The sequence below is a fragment of the Talpa occidentalis genome, unplaced genomic scaffold (genome assembly GCF_014898055.3).
Source record: "Talpa occidentalis isolate TD23 unplaced genomic scaffold, MPIMG_talOcc4v2.1 talOcc4.9, whole genome shotgun sequence".
Classification (NCBI taxonomy): domain Eukaryota; kingdom Metazoa; phylum Chordata; class Mammalia; order Eulipotyphla; family Talpidae; genus Talpa; species Talpa occidentalis.
In genome coordinates, this window is record NW_023605305.1 from 16,895,179 (window position 1) to 16,920,438 (window position 25,260).

At 47.5% G+C, this 25,260-nt stretch overlaps 1 protein-coding gene and 1 long non-coding RNA gene across 4 annotated transcripts in view; one reads left to right on the forward strand and one right to left on the reverse strand.

Annotated features, from left to right (window-relative positions):
* Nucleotides 1–56: 56 nt before the first annotated feature.
* LOC129145090 (uncharacterized) lies at nucleotides 57–21,522 on the forward strand. The gene is made up of 3 exons (XR_008550144.1): nucleotides 57–94; nucleotides 4,637–4,770; nucleotides 21,054–21,522. It is a non-coding gene; the product is annotated as an uncharacterized LOC129145090 (long non-coding RNA).
* The window catches only part of MECR (mitochondrial trans-2-enoyl-CoA reductase), a 33,702-nt gene continuing 9,053 nt past the window's right edge, over nucleotides 612–25,260 (reverse strand). For 2 of the 3 annotated variants that reach the window (XM_037501344.2, XM_037501343.2), the window contains exons 2-10: nucleotides 22,464–22,561; nucleotides 21,810–21,941; nucleotides 16,080–16,223; nucleotides 13,822–13,924; nucleotides 12,290–12,392; nucleotides 10,984–11,057; nucleotides 8,046–8,106; nucleotides 7,817–7,889; nucleotides 612–6,622 (exon numbers count right to left, since the gene is read on the reverse strand). In XM_037501344.2, coding sequence (XP_037357241.1) covers nucleotides 6,465–6,622; nucleotides 7,817–7,889; nucleotides 8,046–8,106; nucleotides 10,984–11,057; nucleotides 12,290–12,392; nucleotides 13,822–13,924; nucleotides 16,080–16,223; nucleotides 21,810–21,941; nucleotides 22,464–22,561 — 946 coding nt within the window. In that variant the 3' untranslated portion in view covers nucleotides 612–6,464. The remainder of the gene's footprint in view (nucleotides 6,623–7,816; nucleotides 7,890–8,045; nucleotides 8,107–10,983; nucleotides 11,058–12,289; nucleotides 12,393–13,821; nucleotides 13,925–16,079; nucleotides 16,224–21,809; nucleotides 21,942–22,463; nucleotides 22,562–25,260) is intronic. The other variant, XM_037501346.2, reaches the window with a different exon arrangement.

The window sequence follows — 25,260 nt, forward strand, 5'->3', positions numbered from 1 at the left end:
GGCGAAGCGAGAGCGCGGCGGCGACGGCGACGGCGGCGGCAACGGGCAGGCGGCGGGACGGACGTAGCCGAACCCCGGCGACGTACGCGAGCACGTAGGTCGCGAGCGCGCGCCTCCCGCCTCCCCCGCCCTCCCCTCAGGCGGAGGGTAACGGGAGGGAGCGCGCGTTCGCTTCCCGCCAGGCCGGGGGTGTGGGCGGGGCTTGTCCGGGGGCGCGCCGGCGCGAGGCGGGGCCCGATGATCGACAGGCGGGGCCGGCCGCACCCCCGGCTCGTCCTCTTGCGCTCGCCGCGGCGGGGCCCGCCCCGCCCTCCGCAGGCCGCTGCCTCCGCCCTTCCCCCCGGAAGTGTCCGGGCCGTCCCGGCCGGGCGAGCGCGCCGGCTTTTGTCCTTTGAACCGGGGGTGGTTTCGATTTTGAGCAGGAGCTCGGGGATTAAACCTGCTTCTGAACGTCTCAGTGCCTGTGACCTTGAGCTCGCTGCGCGCCGCGCTGAGCTTGGGCTTCTCTGTGAAAGGGGATCGGAATTCCAGCCTTCCAGAGCCGGCCTGGAATCACACGAGAAGCGCGTGGAACAGGCCGCTCCGGCGCGGCGCAGGGCCCGGCCCGGGACACCAGCACTGTTTTTAAAGCAGGACACTTTGCTTAAAGGGAAGCAGAGTGGGAAGTGAAGGCTGGGGCTTTGGAGCTAGACGAGGCTCGGCACTGACCAATCTCACCTATTTTCTAATTTGTAAAAATTAATTTATCCCATCTCGATGGACCGCCAGGGTGACGGGCTGGGGTCGTGCCTGTGGCAGTGCGCGGAACAGCGTCTGGAATGTGGTAGCTCAATACATACTGGTTTCCTTTTCACTAGCCCAATTTACCTAGAACCACAAAAGAATTTTCTTTGCTATTTTCATTTATTAAATTATATCTAGAAAGGATAATTCATTCACTAGTTCTAATGATACACAGTCAAGTCTCTGGTAGCCTAGTGTCCCTCCCCAGAGACAAAGTAATCAGTTTTTAAATGTGCTTTCCCAGGTATTTTACACATATCAAACACAGAAGTATACTATACATTACAATTCTGCACTTTATTTCGAAAAATCACTCCCTAAGACTACAAAAGGAACTTACTCAGGAAGAATGGTATATTGTGGATCATTATATGCCACTTTATGCGTAACAAATTAATCAGTGCCCTAGAGAAGGACATTGAAATAGTTTCTAATCTTTTGTTACAACTCCAGAAGTGTGTTACTCTGTATGTACCTGTAGGCAGGATCTATTACTTGCAGTAAGACAATTGAGTCAAAGGGCGTCAGCCCTGGGGTTTTTATAGATATTGCTCAAGTCTCCCGATTTCCCTATCTCATCAATACTGTTATCAAATCTTATGATCTTCTCAATCTGATAGCTGAAAATTGGTTCTCAGGGTAGTTAAATTTTGAGTAGTGAGCCTCATTTCATATGCTTAAGAGATTTATTTCCCTTTGTTCTTCTGCCCATTTTTCCCTTACTAATTCATAGGAGCTCACTGCATATTAGGGTAGTCAGCTCTTTGCCAAATGAGTTGCAAATATTTTTTCCCAAATATTTGTTGACTTTTGACTTTGCCCAGTGGTTTTTTTTTTTTTGTCATGTTAAAACATTAGGTATTTATGGGATTAAATTTATCCATCCTTTTTCTTTTGTTCTGAATTTTGTGATGTAACTTCAAAGGCCTTTCTCACTCTGAGGTTTTGTTTTTTAAATGTCCTGTGGCTCATTGGTTACTTTTAGGGTTTATTTTTCTATTATAGTCTTTGATCCATTTGGAAGTTACTAAGATGTGAGGATCATAATATTCATAAGAACTAGTGTTAACCTGGATTGTCATCTAGTCTGTCAACCTGTTTTGTACAGATGAGAAAGAGAGCCCATAGAGGAGAAATGCCTGTTTCCAAAACCTGCTCCTCTTCTGAGTTAGTTCCCTCTTCGGGAACTCTACCCAGCAAGGTACCAAAGTACCTCTTTCAACCACGACATTCAGTCTGTCCTGTTGATTTACTTTTCCAAATGGTCACAGATCCTTTTACTTTTCTACTTTCTAAGCTAGTTCAGGCCTCACCATATTCTTTGCATATCAGGGTTTTTAACTTTTGTCTTTCCCATCACTTATCAGACTCTAATTACCCTGTTTTTTTATTCACTTGCTTGTTGTCTTTCTCCTCCACTAATGCCATGTTTTTTGTTTTTCTTCCTGCTGTAAACCTAGCACCTATGACAGGGCTTTTCACATAATTATTGTTTAAATTATTTATAAAAAGCTCTTTTATATGGTCTTCAATGGCATCCCTCCCTATTAACCCTTTTTTATGCTTCTCTGTTAGACATAGGGCAATTTCAACTCTCTTCTGATTACATGTCAATTCTTATTGAACAAAATTAAAAAGTTAAAAAAAAAAAAAAAGAAAAGGAAGCTGAAAGGCCAGCTACTGGGCCAAAATAATTGGGATTGACTGGTATGGGTGACCAGAGACGGTCAGGGGATCTGGCTTCTGGTGGCAGCTCTGCTGCATGCTCTGTGAGCAGCTCACTTCACCTCTCTCAGGGGCTTCCTCTTCTGTGAAACTGTGATGTTAAAACCTCAATGATCAGAGGCATTGTAAAAATCAAATCCTTTTCCACTGCAAAAATGAAAGTGCTTGTCCACGGCAAAGGGTTATGGACATAGAGAAATTTTCCTTCCCACTTACCTTTAGGTTAGCTTTGCTGTCTTCCCAGGATTTTCCTGCCTTCAGATGCAGGCAGGTGCTGTGCCAGGACTGATTCTCTCTTTTCCACCATTCCCAGCTGCTCTGGCTGGGCCCAGTGCCTTATCCCAGTGCATGGCACCCACCAAGAAGCATGGGGCTAGTGGGTGCTGCTAAGAGCTTCCAGGCACAAGAACAGGGATGCCTGATACCCAAGGTTTATCAAGAACCTTTTTCTTCTGGACCTCATTCTTTCCCCGAGGAAAGCAGACTTTATTATAATCTCATCTCCCAAGACACAAGTCAATCATCAATATCAAGGCAGTGGGTGTAGGTAGTCACCGCTGGATGCTCCCAGAAGACAACAGGGGGGGGCCAGAGTTGTGAGCCTCAGGGCTTCAGGTGTGCCCAAGCTTTGTGTTAGCAGGTAATGCTTATTTGTCTTCTTTTGGTCTTCTGAAGCCAAGCCTTCTTTTCTTTAGTCTTTAAAAAGGACATTGTTTACTTAGCAGGCCAGAGGAGTGGCCCCTTTACAGAGATTACTCAGCAGGAAAATAAAAAAACAATCTTCTACACTTGTGAAGCATGGAAAAGGTGATCTACTTTAAGTCAGATTCTCCTTTAACATTGTTTTGTTTCAGTCTTCCCCCGCAGGCCTGTTAAATGTTGGTAATCCCTACTTCATTCTTTGAAATTCAGGGGGGTTTTACTTATCTGAAATTCAGAAGCTAGAAAGTTTCTGGTTTTATCTTTCTCTAGTGCCTCATTTCTCCAAATTGTTCCCCAACCTGCTGCCAGAGGGATTTTTCCAAAGCAGTTTTGATCTTTTGGCTCAGGAACTTTTTGTTCCCTACTGCCAACAGGATAAAGTCCAAATTTCTTAGCTGGGATCACAAACTGCCATAATTTACTTTTCCACTTTCAGATTGAGTCACTCAATTTCAATGTATATTAAATCACAGAATGTCTATCAGTTATTATTAGGTTCAGAGGAACCCCAAATACTAGGAACTTAAATAGAAACTTCTTTCTCAGGTAAAACCAGTCTTCTGGGTGTCAGGAACCCAGACTCCTTTGATTTTGTTGCTGTGTGCTTCTTAACATGGTCAAAGATGACTGTGCAAATTCTAGAAATTGTGTCTGTATCCCAGCCAGGAAGAACTTGGAAGGGGAAGAAAAGGTCCAGGAATGGTGTCAGCTAATATTTGAAAGAGGTCCCTAAGAAATGGACACCTATCACCTGTGCTGATTCACATGGGACAGACCTGTCTCCTCTAGGGGCGACAGGGAAAGTGTTTATTCCAGCCTACCAAGTGCCCACCTAAGGGTCATTCATTTTAATTATTGGGAAGAGAATGGATATTTGGGGAATATGAGAAGATTCTAACATAAATGTCCTGCCTCTGTAACTTTGTTTAATCTGCTCCCTTAGTGCTGCTTGACTCCTTGCCCTTCCTGAGAAAATTGTAATCACCTTTTAAAGTGCAGTCAGATGTCATCTTTGACCCCTATCAGTCATTCTCAAGACACTGCAGCCCCTCCAGGAGACCTCTAACCTGGTGTTAGGAACCTCCCTCCCTCCTGTCTGCCTCCTCTGGCAGACCCTACCAGGGGCTGCTCCCTTACTATGGCCCCAGGCTCGGCACTCCCCCTAGATCCCAACCTTGAGAATGTCCCTCGAAAAACCAATCTTTCCTATCACTCTTGTAGTGGTTAGCATCACCCCTCTCTTGGGCTTTTTCCCTTGTCCACACAGAGTATCTATAAAAATCACCCCTTGCACTGACCTCAAGAACTGGGGCTGGGAACTGGGGATGGGGGAGGCATTAGGGCTGGTAGGGGCTGACCCTGTACTCAGGTTTATAAGGTGAGAAATCTTTCCCAACCCAGACTGAACCTGAGTTCTTTTCTCCAGAGGACACACAAGATGCTGGCAAAGGCAAAGGATCATGCCGGGAGCAGCTGCACAAGTTTCATATAACTAAACTGGAGCCACTTTCCACATCGCTCTGCTGCCTACAATTCCTCTGTGCCTTCCAGGCCCTAAGAGTAAGTTTTGACTTCATGACCCTCCTGCTCTGACCCTGGCTCACCACGCACACTGCACTCCTCACAGCCTCCTACATCTCAGGTAGCGGCTACATGGGGCTGTTGGCAGTTCCTGTGTCAGCCCTCTAAGGCCACCAAACTCATATGTGTGCTACAGGCTTAGCTTGGTGCAATTTTCCTGCTTGGACTTCACAGATCTTCTGTGACAACTTCCTTGGGAAGCCTTCCTCTGGCCCTCGAGCAGATAAGTGGTGTCCCATAGCCCTCGGAACGCCTCCATGTTAGCAGCCTTGTTGCATACTGTCACGTCTAGGCAGCTCGCTGGTCAGCCCATCTCTCAATCAGCACCTCTGTCCTCAGGCACACAGTAGGCACTCAGTCATACCCCTTGAATGAGGCTCCTGAGCTAAGGGACAGAGAGGACCAGGTGATAAGGGAGATGCCCAAAGTCTCTAGTTCTTTGGGTGAATGGATTAGCAAGCAAAACTTAAAAAGTTACAGAATAGCAAAATCTTAGTCTGAATAAAGCTGCCTATTTCTCAGGGCCCACTTTCAAGCTTCACCTCAGGAAGGCTCCCCTGACCCAGGTCTAGGGTAACACCTCAGTTGCGCACTCACAGCATCTCATATGTGACTACTTTAGCGCACTAATCACTGTGGCGATTACTGGGGGATTACCAGTTTAATGCAGGGGTTCACAGCAGCACTGTGGACATTATGGGCTGGCTAGTTCCTTGGCGTGAGCTTGTTCTGTGCACCATGAACAACAATGACCTCTACCCACTGAGTGCCAACACTGACCTCTACCCACTAGCACCCTCTCATTAAGACAATCAAAAATGTCCCTGGAGGGCCTCCCTGGTGGCACAAGGGGTTGAGATGCAGCCTGTAAAGCAATCTGCAGCCTCTGCAGCACGAGTTCGATCCCCGGCCAGCCAGGGAGCAACCCACATGGCGCAGCAGACCTCTCTTGACTCGTCTGCTGCTCCCCTCAGCAGTGTATTTCAGTCATTCTGCCTGCTCTGTTCTTCACTCTGTCTCTGGTGGATCCTCTCACCCCCCACACCTCTGGCCTGTATCCCTGCTCTTGTATGCATAAATAAATCTTTAAAAAAAAGTCCCTGGACATGATCGATGTCCCGTGGGGCTAAAATGACCTCCGCCTGAGAACGGCTGGTGTGCCAGCCAGCTCCCTGGTTAGGAAGGACTTCCATGACAGTGGGCTAGCTGCCTGAGACCCACTGCCTTGTCCCTCAGCCTGGTATTCACTCCTCAGAAGTGAGTCCAATCTTCACAAGATTTCCCTTAGAGGGCCTGGGCAGCTTGAGGGTAGATGTGTGTCTTACTGCCTTTGTATGTAACCCGGCTTTGCTTTCAGAGTGGTGAAGGAATGATGGCCGGAGACAAATGGAAGACAGGCAACAAGGGGGCTTCTGAGCACTGGGAGGTGGCAGGTGCCCTGCGACAGTCCTCCTCTAAGAGGATGATTTCTGTTTGCTTTGTTTGGGCAAGTTCAGACTTTATTAGATACCCCGAGGCTGGTCCTGGGGACATGTCGGCTAGCTTCGCAATCTCCCAGTTGGGAGTGATGGTGAAAAAAGCTGTCTGGGGAAGGCTGAGCCCAGCAGAGGGGCCTGAAACCAGGTCTGCTGATCTGTCTCCCCTCCCACTTCTCTCTGGCTCCTCTGGGATTGTCACAGGGTGAGAATCTGCTTTGAAGATATGAAGGGCTTCATGCAGTCCTCCAAGGCACGCTGGTAGTCCTGCAGTGGGACCTCAGAGCAGGCGGGGGCCGTGAGCTGGCCCCGGCGGATGAGCTCGCACAGCGTGAGGATCAGCTCCTTGAACTGGTCTGTGGGAGGTTGGAGGAAGTCAGACAGGGAGCAGCAGCAGGACTCAGGAGATGACAGGCAACCCTTGCAACAGGAGCTGGCACTGAGCCCCAAGAAAGCCTTGAGAGTCCTGGTGTGGCCACAGATAGGGTGACTGCAGAGGCAGCCTGGTCCCTGCCTGTGTTCAGGACCATGAGGGTGTGCAGAGGAGTCTGGGGAGTGGCCCCAGGAGTGGAGCCAACGGGAAGGCAGAGTGGTGGCTTTGCTGGCTCAGACCCACAGAACCTGACTGGGCTCTGTAACCCTGAGTGTAAGAGGCGGGGAAGAGCAGGATTACTTTGCGGCAGTGAAGCCAGGAGAGGCACAGGCCGAGGTGGCTTGCCTGGAGTGCCAACTGATGTGGAACATGTGAGCCTGGCTTAGGGAAGGAGCTTCCCTGGAACCCAGGATATCCCTAGAGCCCCACAAGTTGAGGCCACCAACATCCCCTTCTAGGGCCTGTCTCCTGCTAAGGACCCAAAAAAGGCCTTGGTGGAGAAGCATTTTTTCAGACATACATTCATTTCTGTGTTCAAATCTGGTCAAGCCCCTGCTTAAAACACTTAGATGGCTCCTCACCAGCCTGGAAGATGGAGTCTTAACTCCTCAGAAAGTTTTATAAGGCCTTTCATAATCTGCTCACAACCTAACTGTGCAGCTTCTGACTCTCTCTGATGGACTTTTGCATACCGGCCTGTACCATTCCTTGGGTGGGAATAACAAGCCACTCAGTGCTCTGAGCCTTGGTTTCCCCCTGTCAAACAGGGCTGACAGTAGTTTGAACTATTATGCTGAGATGGAGGTGCAGTCACCTGTTTAGCTCTGCCATTACGTCTGGCAGAACCTATAAGCAGTCATGGTGCAAGCAGGGTTTGGGCCCACAGGGGCTGGCTCCAGAGTCTGTTCTTTTCAGGTGGCTGTCTTCCAGGACACTCTTCCCAGTGTCAGCTTTTCAGGCAGGGCAGCGTCTGCCTTCTTCAATACTCTGCCCCTTGCCCCTGCCGTAGACACTGTAGTCTAGTAACTGCTGACTGCAGCTGCGGCTAGAGGTGATCTGCTTTATCCTATTGTGGGGCTGAGGACCCATCAGCTCTCCAGGGTTTAAGGGGCTGGTGACATGTAGTAGGCACTGCCCTCTTGTGTGGCTTTTGGCAATGGGGTCATCATCCACTCACCTGGACTGTGGTCCTTCTTCCACTGGGACAACCAAAACCCCCGAAGTTTGAGATCCTTAAAAATGAGCAGGCTCTGTGGACACAGGAAGGACATACTGGGGCTCCGAGGGCAGTAATTTCGGGTAGCATTTAAGGTACACATTCCTCCCCAGAGACAGGACTGTGGCCTGAGTTTAGACAACTATGGGGTCCGGGCCCATCTCCAGGCATACCGCCCCCACTGACTTACCACCGAGGCTGTGACAGGCTGCTTGGCCATCCCTCCGTAGGTCACCATGGTTCCTCCAGGCCTGGAGAGTCCGGAAAGGACAGAGTGAGAGCAGCAGAGATGAGCCATTCTTGTGCCTGTCCTGGCACTTCTATTCCAACCCTGGTTCCTAAACCTGGCTCTCAGAATCCAGGGGGAAGTTTCAAAAAACAGATTCCTAGGCTCAACCCCAGACTTAATGAACCAAGGGGCAAGGATCTACGTAAAAACAACATACATGCACTCCTCCAGATGACCCAATGCTCACTCAGCCAGGGCTGGGATGCCCCCACTCTAACCTGCCCATCTAGCCTGACACAGGCTTGGATGAGGTGCTACAAAGAAGCCGCTCTGCTGAGAAAAGCTGTTTGAGCCTCTCTCCTGTTTGACTGTTGAGGGGGTGTCAGGGAACAGGTCCTGACAAGACAGTCGCCACCTTCCTCTATGCCGTCGTCCTCACCATCCCTCAGCTGTACAACTACTGTCCTCTCACTTTTCCTGGGAATTAGCATTTGCAGATGAAGCGAGGAGTCCAGACCCATGCCAGTGCCTTGCCAGCATACCTGTGAGCTGGGTAGAGCTGGACAGCACTGCAGACAGGAGCTATAAGTTAGGATTCCTCATGCCTGAGTGAACACCTGCATTCCCCTCTCCACTCTCTGGCTCTTATAGGAGTTTGTTGACCTGAGGCACATTTTGGGACAAGGGACACTCTATTAACTACAAAATGGAAGAAGCGGCTGTGAGGTAGCGACTCTGGCTCTGAAGCTGGTAGGTAGTTTGGTTTTGCTCCCCTCAGTGGTCACCTGCTCTAGCAAGTAGCTCCTGTGGGTATCAGCTCATCCCCTTGCTCCCTGACTACACTCAGTAGATCAAACAGGTAACATTTACAGGGTGGTTACTGGGTGTCAGGCACAGGGTGGGGCGTTTTACACCTATGGGTTGAATGAATCCTCATAGTAGCCTTAAGGGAGCATAGTCATTACCCTCATTTGGCAGAGGAGAAAACTGACGATCACCCCGATCTGTACAGTGATTTATGTGTCATCCTGTGTCCTTTAAACTGCTGAGGCAGAAAGGGCTTAAGCCTGGGCTGTCTCACACGTATTATTTAACTTTTCATAGGTCCGCTGCTAGTAAGTAGCAGAGCTGAGACTTGAACCCAGAAGTTTGGTTTTTTTTTTCAATCCTCGACCTTCATTTTATTGAGCATTTCAGTCTACATCCAAATTTGTTATTAAAAATTAAAAAAAGGCACATCTTACATTAGGAATGCCAGGTCTGAAAAACACTTTTTGCATCAAGTTTATATTATAAATAAATGACTAGTTTCTTTTCACATCAAAATTCCCATAAAAATTATATTCCCCCATCCCAGTTTTACCTGTAACCATGATAAATGAAAACCATGAAAAATTTAAATATGATGTAAAATTTTAAATGTGATAGGTGTAAAATCTATCAACAGCTTTGAAGTAGCAGTTGTAGAGTGTGGGCATACAGTTATTCCCAACGTGCAAATATTGCCATAATTCAACACTATTTGATTCCGTTGCAAAAATTAAACATTACACAGGGTTGAACTATACACTTGAGGTCTCTAGCAGTGCTACTCTGGTCTGCTCCAGGGGAGTGGGCTCCAAAGTTGAACCCAGCCTTTCTGTTGCTGAGCAAAGCTTCCCCCTCCTCTGAGAGATGGGATCGCAGGTGGCCCTGGATGCTGCCTGGCGTAGGGCTGATAAGGTGTGCTCAGGAGTCACGATAAGGCTTGGGTTACTGTGGGGTCAATTCCAGCTCTCCTGCATCCTCAACCTCAGGTAAAGTGAATACCCTCTCTGGGCCTTGTATAAATGGGGACTGGAATAGTACCCCTTGCCTTAGTGGTTGTGGAAGGGTATATCAAGTGTTCAGCACAGTCTGGTACATAGTGAATGCCCAGGGATTTCTGCATATGAGACTCATCTTCCCACTTAGCCCATGACTTCTAGAGGGTTCCTCAGGATCTCAGCCATCTCTGTACCCTGAAGCTAGTGAGTGCTGGCAACTATGTGTCAGCTGATGGGGTGGAGGGAATTTCTGTAGTAGTAGGGCAGTATCCTTTCAGGCCCTCTAAAGTTAACATTAAAGGAAAAAAAGAATGGAAGGAGGCACTGCCACATGGTTGACTGCTTCTCGCAGGTAGGATGACAGGAAACTTTGTGCTTCAGTTTTCCTTTGTAGTTTTATATACTTTCAAAATATCTTGTAGTTGTATAATAGTACAGTGTTCTAAAATTATAATTTATTTTTAAAAGTTAATAAGTTAGGACTAAGTATCATTTAAAGATGCCCCTGGTGGGGTTTATAATTACTTTCAAATAAGATGTTAAAACTGTCAGAGATGGGGGCCTCCCTGGTGGTGCAAGGGGTTAAGATGCAACCTATGAACCTATCCGCAACCACTATAGCATGAGTTGGATCCCCGGCCAGCCAGGCAACTACCCACATGGCGCAGCAGAACTCTCCTGACTCGCCCCCTGCTCCCCTCAGCAGTGTATTTCAGTCAGTCTGCCTGTTCTGTTCCCCACTCTCTGGTGAATCCTCTCACCCATGCACCTCTGGCCTGTACCCCAGTTCTTGTATGCATAAATAAATAAATCTTTAAAAAAAAAAAGATGCCCCCGGCTTATGAATCCTTAGCTATTCCCCTATCAGAGAGCTTAGCAATCTACTTCTGGGGTCTCTTGGGAAAAAAAGGCTGGATGGGCCTGGTCATCTATAAAGGAGGAGGCTGCGAAAGGAAATGTCCAGGTAATGGGCTTTAACTTTGGTCCCAGACCCTTGGCTCATGCTGGCCATTGGAACTTGGGTAATTACGGTCCTCTCAACTAATGGCCTGCAGAGAGTGCGGGAACTGGCCCTACAGGCCAGCAGGACTTACGCTAGCTGCCGTAGCAGCTCCGTGGAGCTTTTCCCTCCTACACAGTTGAGAGCCAGCCTGGGCTGGGGCACGTCCTGGAACAGAAGGAACAGAAGGAACCTGTGGTGAGGGATCTAGCACTCTGGAAGCTTACTCTAAACAGCACTTTCTTGGCCCAAAGGCTATGTCAGGAGGAGGCAATGGAAGAAATGAGATGTTTTTGTCTTCTAATTCTTTTTTCTCTGCCCAGAAAGTGTCTATTCTTTACCAACTTAATCCTGCTATCTGTTTTGGGATTTAGTTCAAAGCTCACCTCTGGGGAAGGATAGACAAACAGCATGATTCCTCTTCATTTCCCCAAATGCTTTTCTCCTTGGCACTTACAACCCAATTTATCTTAGACATGTTGACCTTCAACTTCAGAAATATTCTCGAGAGAATGTGTTCTTAACACATAACAGTGACTGTGTATCTCTGGTCTCTTCAGAGATTTCAGTGCAAAGTGTCTGAAATGTGGTTGGTTACTCACTGAGCATTCTGGGAATGAATGTTCTGGAAAGTTAAGAGGCTCTGACTTTAGGAAAGCTCCCACTTATTCCCATGTGGCCTTGGTCAAGTCTTACTTTTTCTGAGTCTATAAAATATATACTACCTACTCTGTAGAGATTTTGAAAAAAGATTTATTTGTTTATGCATACAAGAGCTGGGATGTAGGCCAGAGGTATGGGGGGTGAGAGGATTCACCAGAAACAGAGAGTGGGGAGTAGAACAGGCAGATTGACTAAAATACACTGTGGAGGATAGCAGCAGGTGAGACAGGAGAGGTCTGCTGCGACATGTGGGTTAGCTCTGTGGCTGGGTCCCAACTCGTGCTGCAGTGGCTGCAGATAGCTTTATAGTGCTGAGACTTAACCCTGTGCACCATCAGGGAGGCCTCTGTAGAGATTTTGTGAGAATTGTCAGATAAAATGTAAGGTAAGTGCTTCAGAAGTGTTCTTTTTCTCTTCCTTCTCTGTGTCTCAGTTTCCTCAGTTCCCTTCCCAGACTTGAGATTTATATCGGCTTTGTGGCTGATGTGACCCATCACAGATATTCAAACTATAAATCATACGGCGTCTCCTAATTTAGTCTGTCTCTCCTGCCTCCCTCACAGCACCTACTGTATGCTGTACCCCGACTGAGGGAATAGGCTCCATCCTTCCATAAGTGACATAGGGAAGATTCTGAGAGGAACAATGGGCTAGTTCCCAGTTTTTCTAATTCCAATCAAAACTACTTCAGGGAGATAAGCATGGAATGGAGGTGCAATGCCCCTCATCCTAGGTACCTTAAAAAAGTTTTTCATCTCGGGCTTTCTCAGTTCCTCTTCTGTGATAACATGCTCAGCTCCCAGATTCTTCAGCCTGTCGGTCAGCTTCTGGATATCAGGTCTGGAAAGCAAACACAATCCAACTTCCTTGGTCACACGTGCTGGCTTTTAGCACTGAGGCCCCGAGACACTGCTGCCATATCCATGGGACTGTGAGCTTCTCCTTGTGGGTAGCTGAGCCTGGCTCATCAGGATTAAGCCAGGCGTTGAACAGGCGCTAGCCACTCTATTTCATCATAGTCTAACATGCCTTGGTCTCAGTTTCCCCACTGACATGAGAGAGCAAGGCTGAGTGATTTCTATAGCTTCTGCCAGCTCGAGGAAACTAGAAACCACCTGTGCCCAGGAGAAGTCATTGCACTTCACTTTCTTCTGCAGAAAAGATGTGCTCCATTTATCAACCCCCCCCCCTTCAAGGGGCTCCTCAGAGTATTTCATAAATATACTCCAGCCCAGGAGGCTCTTGGGCCCCTTTAGTCAAAGCAAACAGAATTTTTGTTCATGCAACTGAGGGGATGGTTAACTGAAATAAATATCAATTCTCTTCCTAAGACTGGACTTCTGTGACAGACATGACCACAGTGGACCGTGAAGCCTAAAGAAACTGGATGACCTGAAGGAAAGAGAACAATTCAGGAAACTAAAGTCTGTTGCCAACTTGCTGTGTTTTCCTGAATGCTCGCTTCCTCTGAAACTTCCAGATGACAAGCCTGCCCCATCTCCGTCACATCTGTATTTAGTGCACTTCAATGTACCACACAAATGCAAGGGAGAAAGGCCATGAGGTAGACAGTTCATAGAAAGACTAAAATAACTTTAGAACATTCCTAAATATGAACTGTGGTTTTGAAAACACAGGGTTATCTCAAGACAAGAGTCTCAAAATGTGGGCAGAGCATACAAGGCTCCTTTCGAGTTAGACAAGAGCAGGTACAATAGCTCTGAGCGCAAATGGGGGCAGGCATTGACTGAAGTGCTCTGCCATTCAGGGACTGATCAGTGGAATGCCTTGTTAATAAGATTGGAGCCTGGGTGGGGGTCAGGAGTATATCAGCGGACTCACTCTCCCTAAAGTCCAAAATCCAATGTTCAATTTGACCCATCCGTCTGTCAATAAAAAGGCCAGGATCTTGCTCTTGCATCCTGCATCCCACAGCCTGCTCCACAACTCCTGTTTCTCTTCTTTATCAGAATGGTGTTGCTGACGCAACATGTGGAACCTGAACAAGGACACCGCAACATCAAAATCTCTTAGTTGTTCAGTAAGGGCCGTCTCCACTTTCTTCCCCTCCCTTTACATTGCAATTATTCACTCACCCTATACCCACAGCCACCTCATTTTCTGCAGCTCACTTGATCTGGAGCGAGCTGCTTCCTGCAGGATAAGAGCCTGCTGATGCCAGGGCGCCATCTGGTGGAGACATGGGCGCCCTCAGGGATGTGAAGTAGAAGGGCCCAAATCCAGTTCTGGGATTAGGTTTTCCACGCACCTGTCTCTGACAACATTGATGGTTCTCAGGCCCAGGGCCGCGGCGATCTGGATGACTGCTTGCCCAACTCCACTGTTGGATGCATTCTGAATGACAGAATCCCCTGTAGAGGCAGGAAGAGACCCAAGTCAAGCCCAGGAAACCTATAAAATAGCTCAGGGATTTCCAGCCTGGAATCTTACTATTTTAGCGCAAGAGGTGGAGTCCTCAGGCTTAAGAGGGACCTAGAACCTGGCTGCTGAGCCTTCTTGGACCTTTCAGCATTGCTCATTCTTCTCCTAATGCCCCCCAAACTTCTACAACACCCCAGGTGCCTGCCAGGGCTGGGCAACTTGGAGTCCATGCTGGTCCAGCAGGTTATTTAGACCCTGCTGTGTAAAGGACTTTACATGGATGCTTCATTGTTGTCCCTATTGTTATGTTCTCAAGTCTCTGCTTAGGTTATTTCCTTTGCAATGTTTTGTTTATTCTATTTGCCTTGCTTTTGAAATCCCATCTACCAAAGCACAGCTCTAGTGCAGCTTCCTTAGTGAGACCTTCAAAGAATTCCACCCCCTCCCCTTGCCCCATGTGCCCCACAGCACTGAGGCTCTAATGATGCTTATGGTATGCCCTGTCTTGGACCTGGTTTTATATAGGCCCATTTCTTTCAATAGCTTGTAGCTACTTCAGGGAAATTAGAATTGAAAATAGCAGAGTGCATCATAACTAGTCAGGGTATAACTGTTGCATGAAACTTTGATCTCATTTTATATGTGTATATATATATATTCATATAACTGTGTACTGGATTACACTATAAAATGTAGTTCTCACTGTGGGCCAAGATCATAAGGTTGTTTCACCTGATCTGGCCCCTGTCACACTACCAGGGAAGTGGAGAAGCAATATGGGCGCCTGAGGTGTCATAGGGCCCTCATGTGTCCACCACAGCTGCAGCCAAATCAGAAGTGGGATGAGACTAAAGGGGACGAGACACAGGTGATCAAAGTGTCTGCTACTAGGACTTGAGCAAAGGCCCCTGGTCACACCTGCTGGCTTTCTCCACCACAGATTCAGCTGTTAGAATCTGCATTTGCTTTTGTGAGAAGCTGACACTGGTTTTCAGCCAGTCTCAAGTAGCAGCTGGTCACCTGAGTTTATCATACTCCAACATCTCTTGGCCTCAGTTCCCTCATTCGCATGACAGAGATAGACTGGGTGGTTTCTATGGCTCCTGACAGCTCATGGATGTGCACAGTGTGCAGGTAATCCTCCAACAATGGGGGGATAAGAGTGTGTGGGTAACAGGTCCAGCCTCCAGCCATGCTGTGGTTAATTCTGAGGTGGTTTCTCTGAAGGTCTGTAGAGAGATCCACCCAGCAGGCCTGAGTCCCTGATGTCCATGACAGTAATCATTGGCTTTTCCTCCTCTCTCTCACTCTCTCCACTGCCTTACCCCTGCTTCCTGGGATCATTTCCCAAGTGAACTATCTGCCTTCAGTTCCTTGTTTCAGCTCTGCTTTCAGGAGAACCCTAAATAAAACACCTGGCTTTGTCATTTCCTTGCTGAGTGACTCACATAAATAATTTACTTCTTGGACTTCAGTTTCCTTTTTCATAAAAAGGAAGCCTAACAGCAGTGTGCAGTTACTCCAGGCCCTGCGTTAAGCATGACATTGTAGTAATTAACCCTCAGAATTCCTTATTCTCCATTTTACTAATGAAACATTAGGAAAAATCACAAAATGGGGAACTGGAAAAGTGAAGTTGGAGTTCACACCGAGGACGTTTGCCTGGGGCTTGAGCTCTTAACCTCACTGCCCTGCTTTGACGGTTTAATGCATTCAATATGGGTAATGCTTGTCAAGGCACTTGTGGGAACTGGAAAGTGCTTGTAAAAACTGAATGGAATTATGAACACTAAGTTCAGCATTTTAATGAAAACACAGGGGCTGTGTCTATCTTAGCTGGCTTTGTATCCCCAGAGCCTAGCACAGCTCTGTTCATTTTTGCTGAATGACAGAATTCCATCCCAAGCGCTAGGGAATGTGGTCCTCAGCAGTTTCAGGAGCGTACTCCTCATGAGGCTCCAGCAGAGGTTCTAGGAGCCAATCTAACTTCCTTCTGAGTAACAGCCACAACACCACATCCACCCAGGTGAGGGGCCTGTCTTTCCTTCAGGCCCCTCACTAGTAAATTCCCATGGCCTCAGGCTCAGGATTTGGGTCACACCCCAGTCAGGAGTCTCGGTTCCTCGCCCATTGGTGGGTGCCTACCTGGCCGCAGCTGCTCAAAGTCCATCAACATCCTGTAGGCTGTGCAGGGGTTGACACTGAGGGTGGCAGCACTTTGAAGAGGGATGTCGCTTGGGACCCCGATCAGTGCTTCCTCGCTGAAAACAGCCTCAGTCCTCCAGGTTCCTGAGTCAGGGGATGAGTCCAGGGGATGAGGAAGGACCCTCCACTCTGAACCCCAGGCCACCCTCCTCAGTAACTGGGCATCTAGGACACCACACAAGTAATGCTCAGATAAAAGAGAGTCTAGAAGTTCTTTTTCATGCCTTTGCGTTCTCATGAGAATTATATAAGGTAGGTTTGGGTATTCCCATGTGAGTTACCATTTGATTTAGCCAATATCACACTGCTGGTGGCTAAGGATCTCAAGCTACTGGACTCTGAGGGTAAGGCAGTAACATCATGACCAGGACAAGATAAGCTGAGAAAGTCCCATTTCCTACTTAATCCTCATCTCCTCATCCAGGGCAGGTAGACTTGGGTGGTATTATTCAAAAAAGCAAGAAAGTGGAAGTCAAAAGCCTAGATTTGGGACCTGGTTTTGCTAGTCTGTTAGAGCAAAAGCCTACATTTTACTTGCTTAATATGTAAATGACATTGGCAAGAAGAGCCTGATTGGCTTCGCTGAGAGCTGTTGCACAAATCAAATGAGACCATATGGGAAATAAAGAAATCCTTTAAACCAGGGCCTCCCCGGTGGCGCAGCGGTTGAGCGCTGGGTTGCGAAGCTGCCCGCGGCCTCTGCGGCGCCGGTTCGATCCCCGGCTGCTCCCGGGCCACCAGAGGAGGGTCCCACATGGTGCGCAGACCTCTCCTGCTGCCCGCTGCTCCCCTCAGCAGTGCACTTCGGTCCTTCTGCCTGCTCTGCTCCCCGCTCTGGCTCTGGTGAATTCTCTCACCCTCCCGTGCTTCTGACTGTACCCAGTGCTTGTATAAACAAAACAAACAAACAAACAAAGAAAACATGCCTCTATAAAAAAAAAAAAAAAAAAAAAAAAAGAAATCCTTTAAACTGGACAGAAGTGATCACCCGCTTCCAGTTCCAGATGAGAATTATAAAATGTCAGTACTAAGAAGACCCTTAGAGTATGGACTGTTAGCTCCCCATTCAAAGGGTAGGAAACTGAGGAGGTGACTTGTCCACAGCTCTCTAGATTGATTTTGCTAATGGGCCACAACCTGTAGCTTGAGGGTCCCTTAGGGTCATGGCACAGAGAGCAGACTTTATTTTAGTGAATGGAATCTTCTCATGGGCTTTAAGAGCAGGGATCTGAGTTGTGCTCTGAGATCACCATGTTGCTGTGTGAAGAAGACTGATGGGTAGGGCGGGGCAGAGTGGAAACGAGGAGGCCAAACAGGAGGCTTTTTGTGGGGTCAGGATATGAGAAGATGGTGACTTAGACCAAGACTTTGGCAGTGGAGATGAAGAAAAGTTGATGGGTTCAAGTTATATTTTGAAGGTAAAATCAAATTTATTTGATGTGCACCGGCTAAGGGGTGACAGGTCACTCCCCATGCAGGTAGGATCCTGTGCCAAGCAGAGGTGAAGAGAACAGATCTTGGAGTCAGCCAGATTCAAGCCTTGGCTCGGAGCTGGTGGCTGTTGTGTCTTGGGACCCTTGGCCTGTGTCTCTAAAGCTCAAGTTGTTCACTCAGTCCTTGGTTGCTGGGGGTCGAACACTGCCCTGGTGCCACAGGTCCAGCTGTGGGGAGGAGGAGGCAGCTGAGGTGATTACTAATTTGCTGCAGGAGAGGAGGATAGTATGGGCTTCAGAGACCAGGAATTGAGCACAGGAGTCTATCTGTGGCTGAGAAAATGAGACTAGGAAAACTGGAGGATTCCTTTAGAATCCAGGAGGTGGCCTGGCATCCCTGGGACTCCACCCAGCCTGGTTTTCAGTCTTCATTGTCATTTTCATAATCATCGCCTGCATTCATCTTGGCTGGCATAGATTCTGCTCTATGGTGTAGGGCTTTCTGTGCATGAAATCAAGGGTGTTTCTAATTTCCCTTAATAGTATGACAGTGGAAATCCAGCCCTTGACACAGATTTCTGGGGTCAGTAGACTTTTCCCTTTCTCAAAAAAAACTGGGTGGGATGGAGCAGGGTCCATGGTTGGCCCCATGGCACTACGGGTTTTAAAGTAGAAACTGTTAGGCTTTGGAGTTAAAGAGACCTGCTTAAAAACTCCAGCTCAGCCACTCACTAACGTCACTTTGAATCATTACTTCATCTTTTTTTGAGGTTAGTTCTCCTGATCTCTGAAATGCAGGGTGAGGAACTGGTTTGAAGGTTAAACACAGGATATCTGTACAAAACATCACTGTGCCTTGTCCATCATCAGTGTCTACCCCCTTTTGCTTTCCTTTACTGATCATAATTCCCAGGCTCTGGATCTGAGGGCCAACATTCCTCACTCTTTTTTTTTTTTTTTTTTTAAGATTTATTTATTTATACAAGAACCAGGGTACAAGCCAGAGGCCAGATGTGTGGGAGGGTGAGATGATTCACCAGAGAAAGAGTGGGGAGCAGAACAGGCAGACTGACTGAAATACACTGCTGAGGGGAGCAGCAGGTGAGACAGGAGAGGTCTGTTGTGCCATGTGGGTATCTCTGCAGCCGGTGGGGATCAAACTGGCACTGCAGAGGCTGCGGACAGCTTCAAAGAGCTGCGCTTAACCACCTGCACCAACCAGGGAGGCCCCATCATTCCTCACTCTTATGCAGACCCTAAAGCCTTTCTATCACCCAAAGCAGGAGAAGGCCAGCTATGGCTCATGAGCCAAATCTGGCTCACTACTGTTTTTGTATATAAAGTTTTATTAGCACATAGCCATGTTCACTCTTTGTGTTTCATTTGTGGTTATTTACAATGGCAATGTTGAGTAGAGGCAGTATGACCTGCAAAGATGAAAGTTTAATTGGCGTAGGGTAAAGAAAATGTCAGGCTTTTCTGCCCTCCCGCCATCAGGATAGATGATGGATCCTTGCGGTCCTGAATGCATGCCTGATGGCGGGCACCTGGAATAGGGTGTGGGCAGAGGTAGGATGGGATTCACTTGGGCTAAGACTGTGCTTTTAAGGGCGGCGTCACGGGGATGCCAAAAGAAGCCGAGGAGAAGCCAAAGAGAAGCCAAGAGAGAAGAAAAGAAGCAGAAGAAGCAGAGAACGCAAGAGAGAGTGCGGATTTGCTGGGGGCTGGGAGGACTGCCAGCCTCCCGGCCCCCCAGCATCCCTGCCTGCCGTGTACCTGGTAATCCTAATAAAAGCCTGCAAAACCACTGAGGACTCTGACTCCTCCTTTACCTGGTCTGCAAGGGATTAGAAAACCTGCACTGTTCCCGTTCCTGCCCCTACAATTGGCCGTTTAAGAAAAAACCTGCCAACCCCTGATCTAATATGTATAGAAATTTATTGTTTGCAAATAGTTGCTGGAATTCCCTCAGGTGATCTGCATGAGTTTGCTGAGATATGAAAGGCATGGACAGTTAGCTCCACTGTGGAGATGATGAAACTGAGGCGCGAAGTAGCTGTGACTTAAACAGGGGAGGTGGAAGGAGAATGTGCAGCTGAGTCCCAGGCCAGTGTTCTTTCTATTGGATTCTGTTCTGTTTTGGGAGGATTCTGAGAGTTTCCACTGAAAAAGTTTGCAAAGATCTATCCCCACTTACTGGCCCAGTCTCCCCTGGGGTGGGTTGCAGATGGGAAAAAGCTGGTGATGGGCACAGCAATAGCAGGGCAGCTCAGAACCACGAAAATGACTCAGAATTGGCCTGAGGACCCGTCTATCTAATGATCGCCACTGCTACTAAACCAGAGTCTTCATGAGAAAAAACACCATGTCTGTTCACTGTGTACACTAGAGCTGGCATGATGTGAATGCTCATAAAATGCTTACTGAGTAAAGTGCGTTAATTATAGTCCTGACCATTATAAAATCCTCATCCTCTCTGACCGATACCTGGTTTAAAAGACTCAGCTTTTCTCCAAGCAGAAAACCCTGTTCTGGCCACCACCACACATGCAATTAACTGTATGCCTGGCAGATGTCCTTTATTCCTCTCTCCAAATCTAATTACCATGTTCTGTTAGGTTAGCTCCGAAAACCATCCTGTCTTCTCCAGGCCTATGGCGTTGTCTGTCAGACCCTCTCACCATCTGAAGCCTGAACTACTCAGTTACCTCCCTACTGACTTCCTGCTTCCAGCTTCTGCCCTTCTAACCCATTCTCTGCATGGCACAAATCTGATCGAATCATCCTCTCCTTAACTCTTTATCAGGCCCCTTCTGCCCTTGGGCATGAGCCCTCTGTGACTGGGCCCCAGCCAACCTCTCAGCCTCTTCTCTCCTATCTCATTCAGAACCCAGCGACAGAGAGCTGCCTGCAGTTCTGACAGTCCCGCGCCTCCTCCCATCTCCACACCTCTGCACATGCTGCGTGCATCCCTGCCTGGGCCCTTCCTCCCTGGGTCCACTGGCTCACTTCTCCAGGAGGCCTTTCCAAGATAGGGGACGCTTGCCTTTGTGTCCATCCTGTGATTAGAGCACTTATTTTTTTTTTTAAAGATTTATTTATTTCTGCATACAAGAACTGGGGTACAGGCCAGAGGTGTGAGGATTCACCAGAGAGAGTGGGAAGCAGAACAGAAAGATGTACAGGAATACATTGGAGAGGGTATCAGTGGGCGAGACAGGAGTGGTCTGCTGTGCCATGTGGGTTGCTCCCTGGCCAGCCAGGGAGCTGGTCCAAAGCACCAGTCAGTAGCCAGTGAATCCTTGCAGCTCAGCTGCTAACCTAGTTAAGCACTTTCACTCCCAGCTGTCTGTCGAGTCGGGGGAGAAGCTGTCTATTGGCAGCTTCTTTGATCTTGGAGAAGCAGAGCTTCTTGTAGACTTCTGTTACTGTTTTTTTTTTTTTGTTTTTTTTAAAATGTGTACCATCTTTTTCTTTCTAGAATTGCTACTTCTTCACCTCTGAGACTGTCAATCACAAGGCCCTACCTACCCTCTATACCACAGAGGTGAGCAATAGACTTAATCAAGGCAATTAATTGGAATGGCCCAATCCTGTGCCCCATTAACAGGTTCATGGGTGGGCAAGGACCTGGCAGGGTTGGTCCCAGCCTTCCTGGGGGAGGGATCATGGTTATACTGGATATATTGCGGAGCATGTGCTCATTTGTTTATTCTGAGGACGATGTAAATCTCAAGTTATTGGTGGCCATCTATGAAATTAAAAAACAATTCATCCATTAAAGTTCCATTCCAATGAAGCCTCCTCCATGAAACACGGTCCTTCCCTGCCTGCCTCTCACATCAGCCAGAAGCTCTGCTTCCTGTCAGCCTGTGGTGCTCCCTTCACTGAGGTTATTGGAGATTTCTTCAGTTAGAGTTTAACCTCCTGGAGGGTGGGGGCTGTCTTATTTAAACTAGCCATTGTCCCTCCCAGCAGGGATTTAGGGGTGTAGAGGTTCAGAGAATCACAGTTCTAATCAACATGGGCCCAAGGAGATGATGCAGAAGAGCTTTGCTTCCAGAACAGAACAGAACTTCTGTTTTCCTTGTCGGCTCCCACTCCTACTAGAGGTAAGTCTATGGATGCAATAATAAACTGCCTGGCTTAGTTACACTGAGTCAAAGAGCAAATGTTTACCTGTGGCTGAAATCAGATCTGGAACAAGGAAAGACTGCAGACACCTGGAGAAACTCACCCAAGCCAGCACTTGCTGGAATCACCCAGTCTCCTGGTTTCACCGCAGTCACACTGCTGCCCACTGCTACTACCTGCCCGACACCTTCATTCCCTCCAACAGCAGGCAACTTGGGCAGGAAGCCGTAATTTCCTAAGGGAGAAGAGCACAGTGGGTGACCAGTGAGGCCTGGGCAGCAAGACCATGAATTCTGGAATCAGATAGACCAAAGCCCCATGTGGGCCTCTGCCGTGTAGATGACCAACCTCTCTGAGTCTTAGCTTCTTCATTGTAAGGGTAAGTTTCCTTCCTGCACAAGGCCTCCATGTCCTCATTTGTAAAGGGGAGTGGAAGTTTACGCTTGATATACTGTAGCAATGTCCATGGTTATTATGAGGATTAGATAAGATAAAGTATGAATTACGTCCGGTATATTAGCACTTGACCACAGTTGGTTTATTCCCCACCACAATTTTGAGTCCTTCTGATTCTGGAAAGGCCTCACATTCCAGAGAGGGGAGGCCTTGGGAAGGGCTCACATTGGGCTCATCTGGAGAACAGCTGCCAGCTGCCGCTAATCACAGGAATTTCACACCCACACCTGAGGAGGAATAAAAATGAGGTGGCCGCTATGCAAAAAAGCTAATTAACATAAGCCACAGAAACCAAGGTTACCTTGGATCATATTTATGTCTGCTGGATTGATCGGGGCCGCCAGCATCTTCACATGGACGTCTGATCCGCCCACAGCGGCGAGCTCCTGGTTCTTCAGTCTGTGCACAAAGTCAAAGAGAGATGTTAACGTCACCCAGGCTAGACAGGGCATCTTTTGCTCAAATCATCTCCCCAAAGTAGGTCAGGTAGCAAGATTTTTGAGCTGCCACTGTGTGCCCAGGAATTAGGGTTTTGTTAGAAAAGGCAGAGGCACCGAAGGGATCAGCACAGGATACAGGTTCACTCTTTCATTAACTCTGAATGGAAAATCCCCCCTGACCTCTCAACCCATGCTCACGCCAGGGCAGAAAATATTTCCAACTTCTGCTGGACTGGGTTAGCCTTCTGTTTTCCAAAACTTGCTTGATTATAAGGATCAGGTGGTGTGCTAATATAGATTCTCAGGCCCCGGGTCTGACCTGTTGAGCCAGAATCTTATCCGTAAGGGGCATCCTAAGTAGTTCTTATGAGCATGCATAAACCGGGGCTAGCTCCTTTGTTCTCCACCCACCGCGGTCCCCTGACTCCCCACACTAGGGGAGACAAGGCATTTCCCTAAGCTGCAGAAGGGGTAAAGGAAACAGAGATGGGATTCAAAAAGCAGCCACTGGAGGGGTGTCCCTTCTGCCTGAGGACTGAGATCTGAGGGTCCCAGGTTTGAAGCCCCACTGCAGGATGGCTATCATTGCGTTGGCAAGTTTCCTTTCCTGCTCTAGGCCTCCATGTCCTCATTTGTAAAACAGGGGTGGGAATTTACGCTTGCACACTTCCAGAGTCTATCCTCGTTCAAGTCTATGTAGTCACTCCCTTTGCTGATGGTGGGCCCCACACACCATGGACCTAACATCTATCCCACTGGAACTTTGGTTAATGCACAAAACCTGCCGAAGGGCTCTTGCGGAAGGCCCTTTGACAATGTCCACACATTACTTTTGTTTTTATAAAAAAAGAGACTCTTTTGTACACTAAGGTGGGCCCTCATGACTTTAGCTACCCCAGGCTGCTTCTGTCTTTCACCGAACCCCTAAGACTTCATGTGAACAATGCTTTCCTCTGCCCAAACGCAGCAATTGTTTTCCTTATTTTCACTTACACATAGAACTGTCAACCAGAGGCTCATAGCATTAGACAGAAGTGTCACTATATTAAGTTGATGTCATTCTACCCATTTCCTGCAGGAATCTGACCTTTCACCTGAAGCTACATCTTGGGGTAAAGGTGTGATTTTCAAGAAATGTGCAATAGTAATAATGGTGGCAGATATTTATGAGGTGCTTATTATACACTAGGTTCTGTGCTAAGGGCTTTAAATATACAATCAGATTTAAGAGAGAACACTCATGTGAGGAATATATCCATAATCCCACATAAAACTTAAAATAACTGGGCAGGCCTTATCTACTCTCAAAGCTAGTGCTCTTATTCACCTCCCTCTACATCATCCTAAAGTTAATCTGGGGATCCCTTAGCTGGGATCCCTGTACTGGCTCATGACCAATATAAGGGAGACATGTCTTAGCAGCATTGAGGAGCAGCTCCAAAAGCCAAAATAGAAATCTTCTTTACAGAAAATGGTTAAGTAGCAAGATGCTGATGACCAGGGCAAAGAGAATAAAGGCTTAAAAAATGTTTTTAAGTATTAAGAAATGTCTGTATTAATACACAGCAAGAGTACACAGCATAGTAATGATAATAGCTACTGTTTGAGTGCTTATCAATCAGCACTCTGCTAAATGCTTCCCATCCTATTATTCTGATCTTATAGCCGAGGAACAAAGCCACGAAAGAGGTAAAGAATGTGCTGAAGGCCCCCAGAAGTAGTAAGTGGCTGATTTGAACCTGGCAGTCCAAATTTAGAGAAGGGGGGCTGACCCCACACCAAGCTGAAGGTGGCAATATGAGCACCAGTCTGGGGGACCTGCCTGTGGCGACTGAGGGGAGTCAGGAGCTCCACAGCCTCCCCACCAGAATAAGGAGGGAGGCATCAGCCTGACAGTGATGTTCTATGAATGTGTGTGTAAGGCCTAGTTCTAGAGAAAAATCCTGCCTAGAGCAAGTTCATTGTAGATTAGCTGCCCCTTTTCATTACTCATTCTGCGTCTCTCTTGCACTTTGACAGATAACCAGTCTTTCTGTTAGCTGACAAAGTCCATGTGCTTAAGCTACTTAAAGGCATTTTTTCTGCACATTTTCTGCTTGCTCTTCCCTCAGTCCAGAATTTCTTTTCTACAACTTCTCCATGAAATGAGAAATTCAATTCACTCTTTAAGATCTGGCTTAAGTTTTACTTCCCCTAAGACATCTTTTGGCCCTCTTCTTGTCCCTGGAAAAAAAATGTATCACTTCTTTTGTCCTCAGTGCTCTCATCACACAGAAGGGGTGACTATTCCATTTCAGACCCACTGTCAGTTTACTGCTTTTTAGTTTATAAAACACACACACTCAATTAATCACAAGGCAGAAATTCACATTCATTTTCCAAAACTCAGGGTCAGCTATACTGCAGAACCATGGCTCCCCCAAGTGCCTGTTGGGGATGGGGACAGGGGCAGCAAGCTATACTCTGACACACTGTTTCTATAGCAAAATGAATGAATATTTACACTAAGTAGGATGAATAACCTACCATGTAAAACTTCATGTTACCACGTAAAACTTCATGACCGTGTAAAAACTTCATGTTACATGAGATTTTTGCCTCCACATGTGTCAGTTTCCAAATCTTTACAGATTTGGGAGTTGCAGATATAATCTGAAT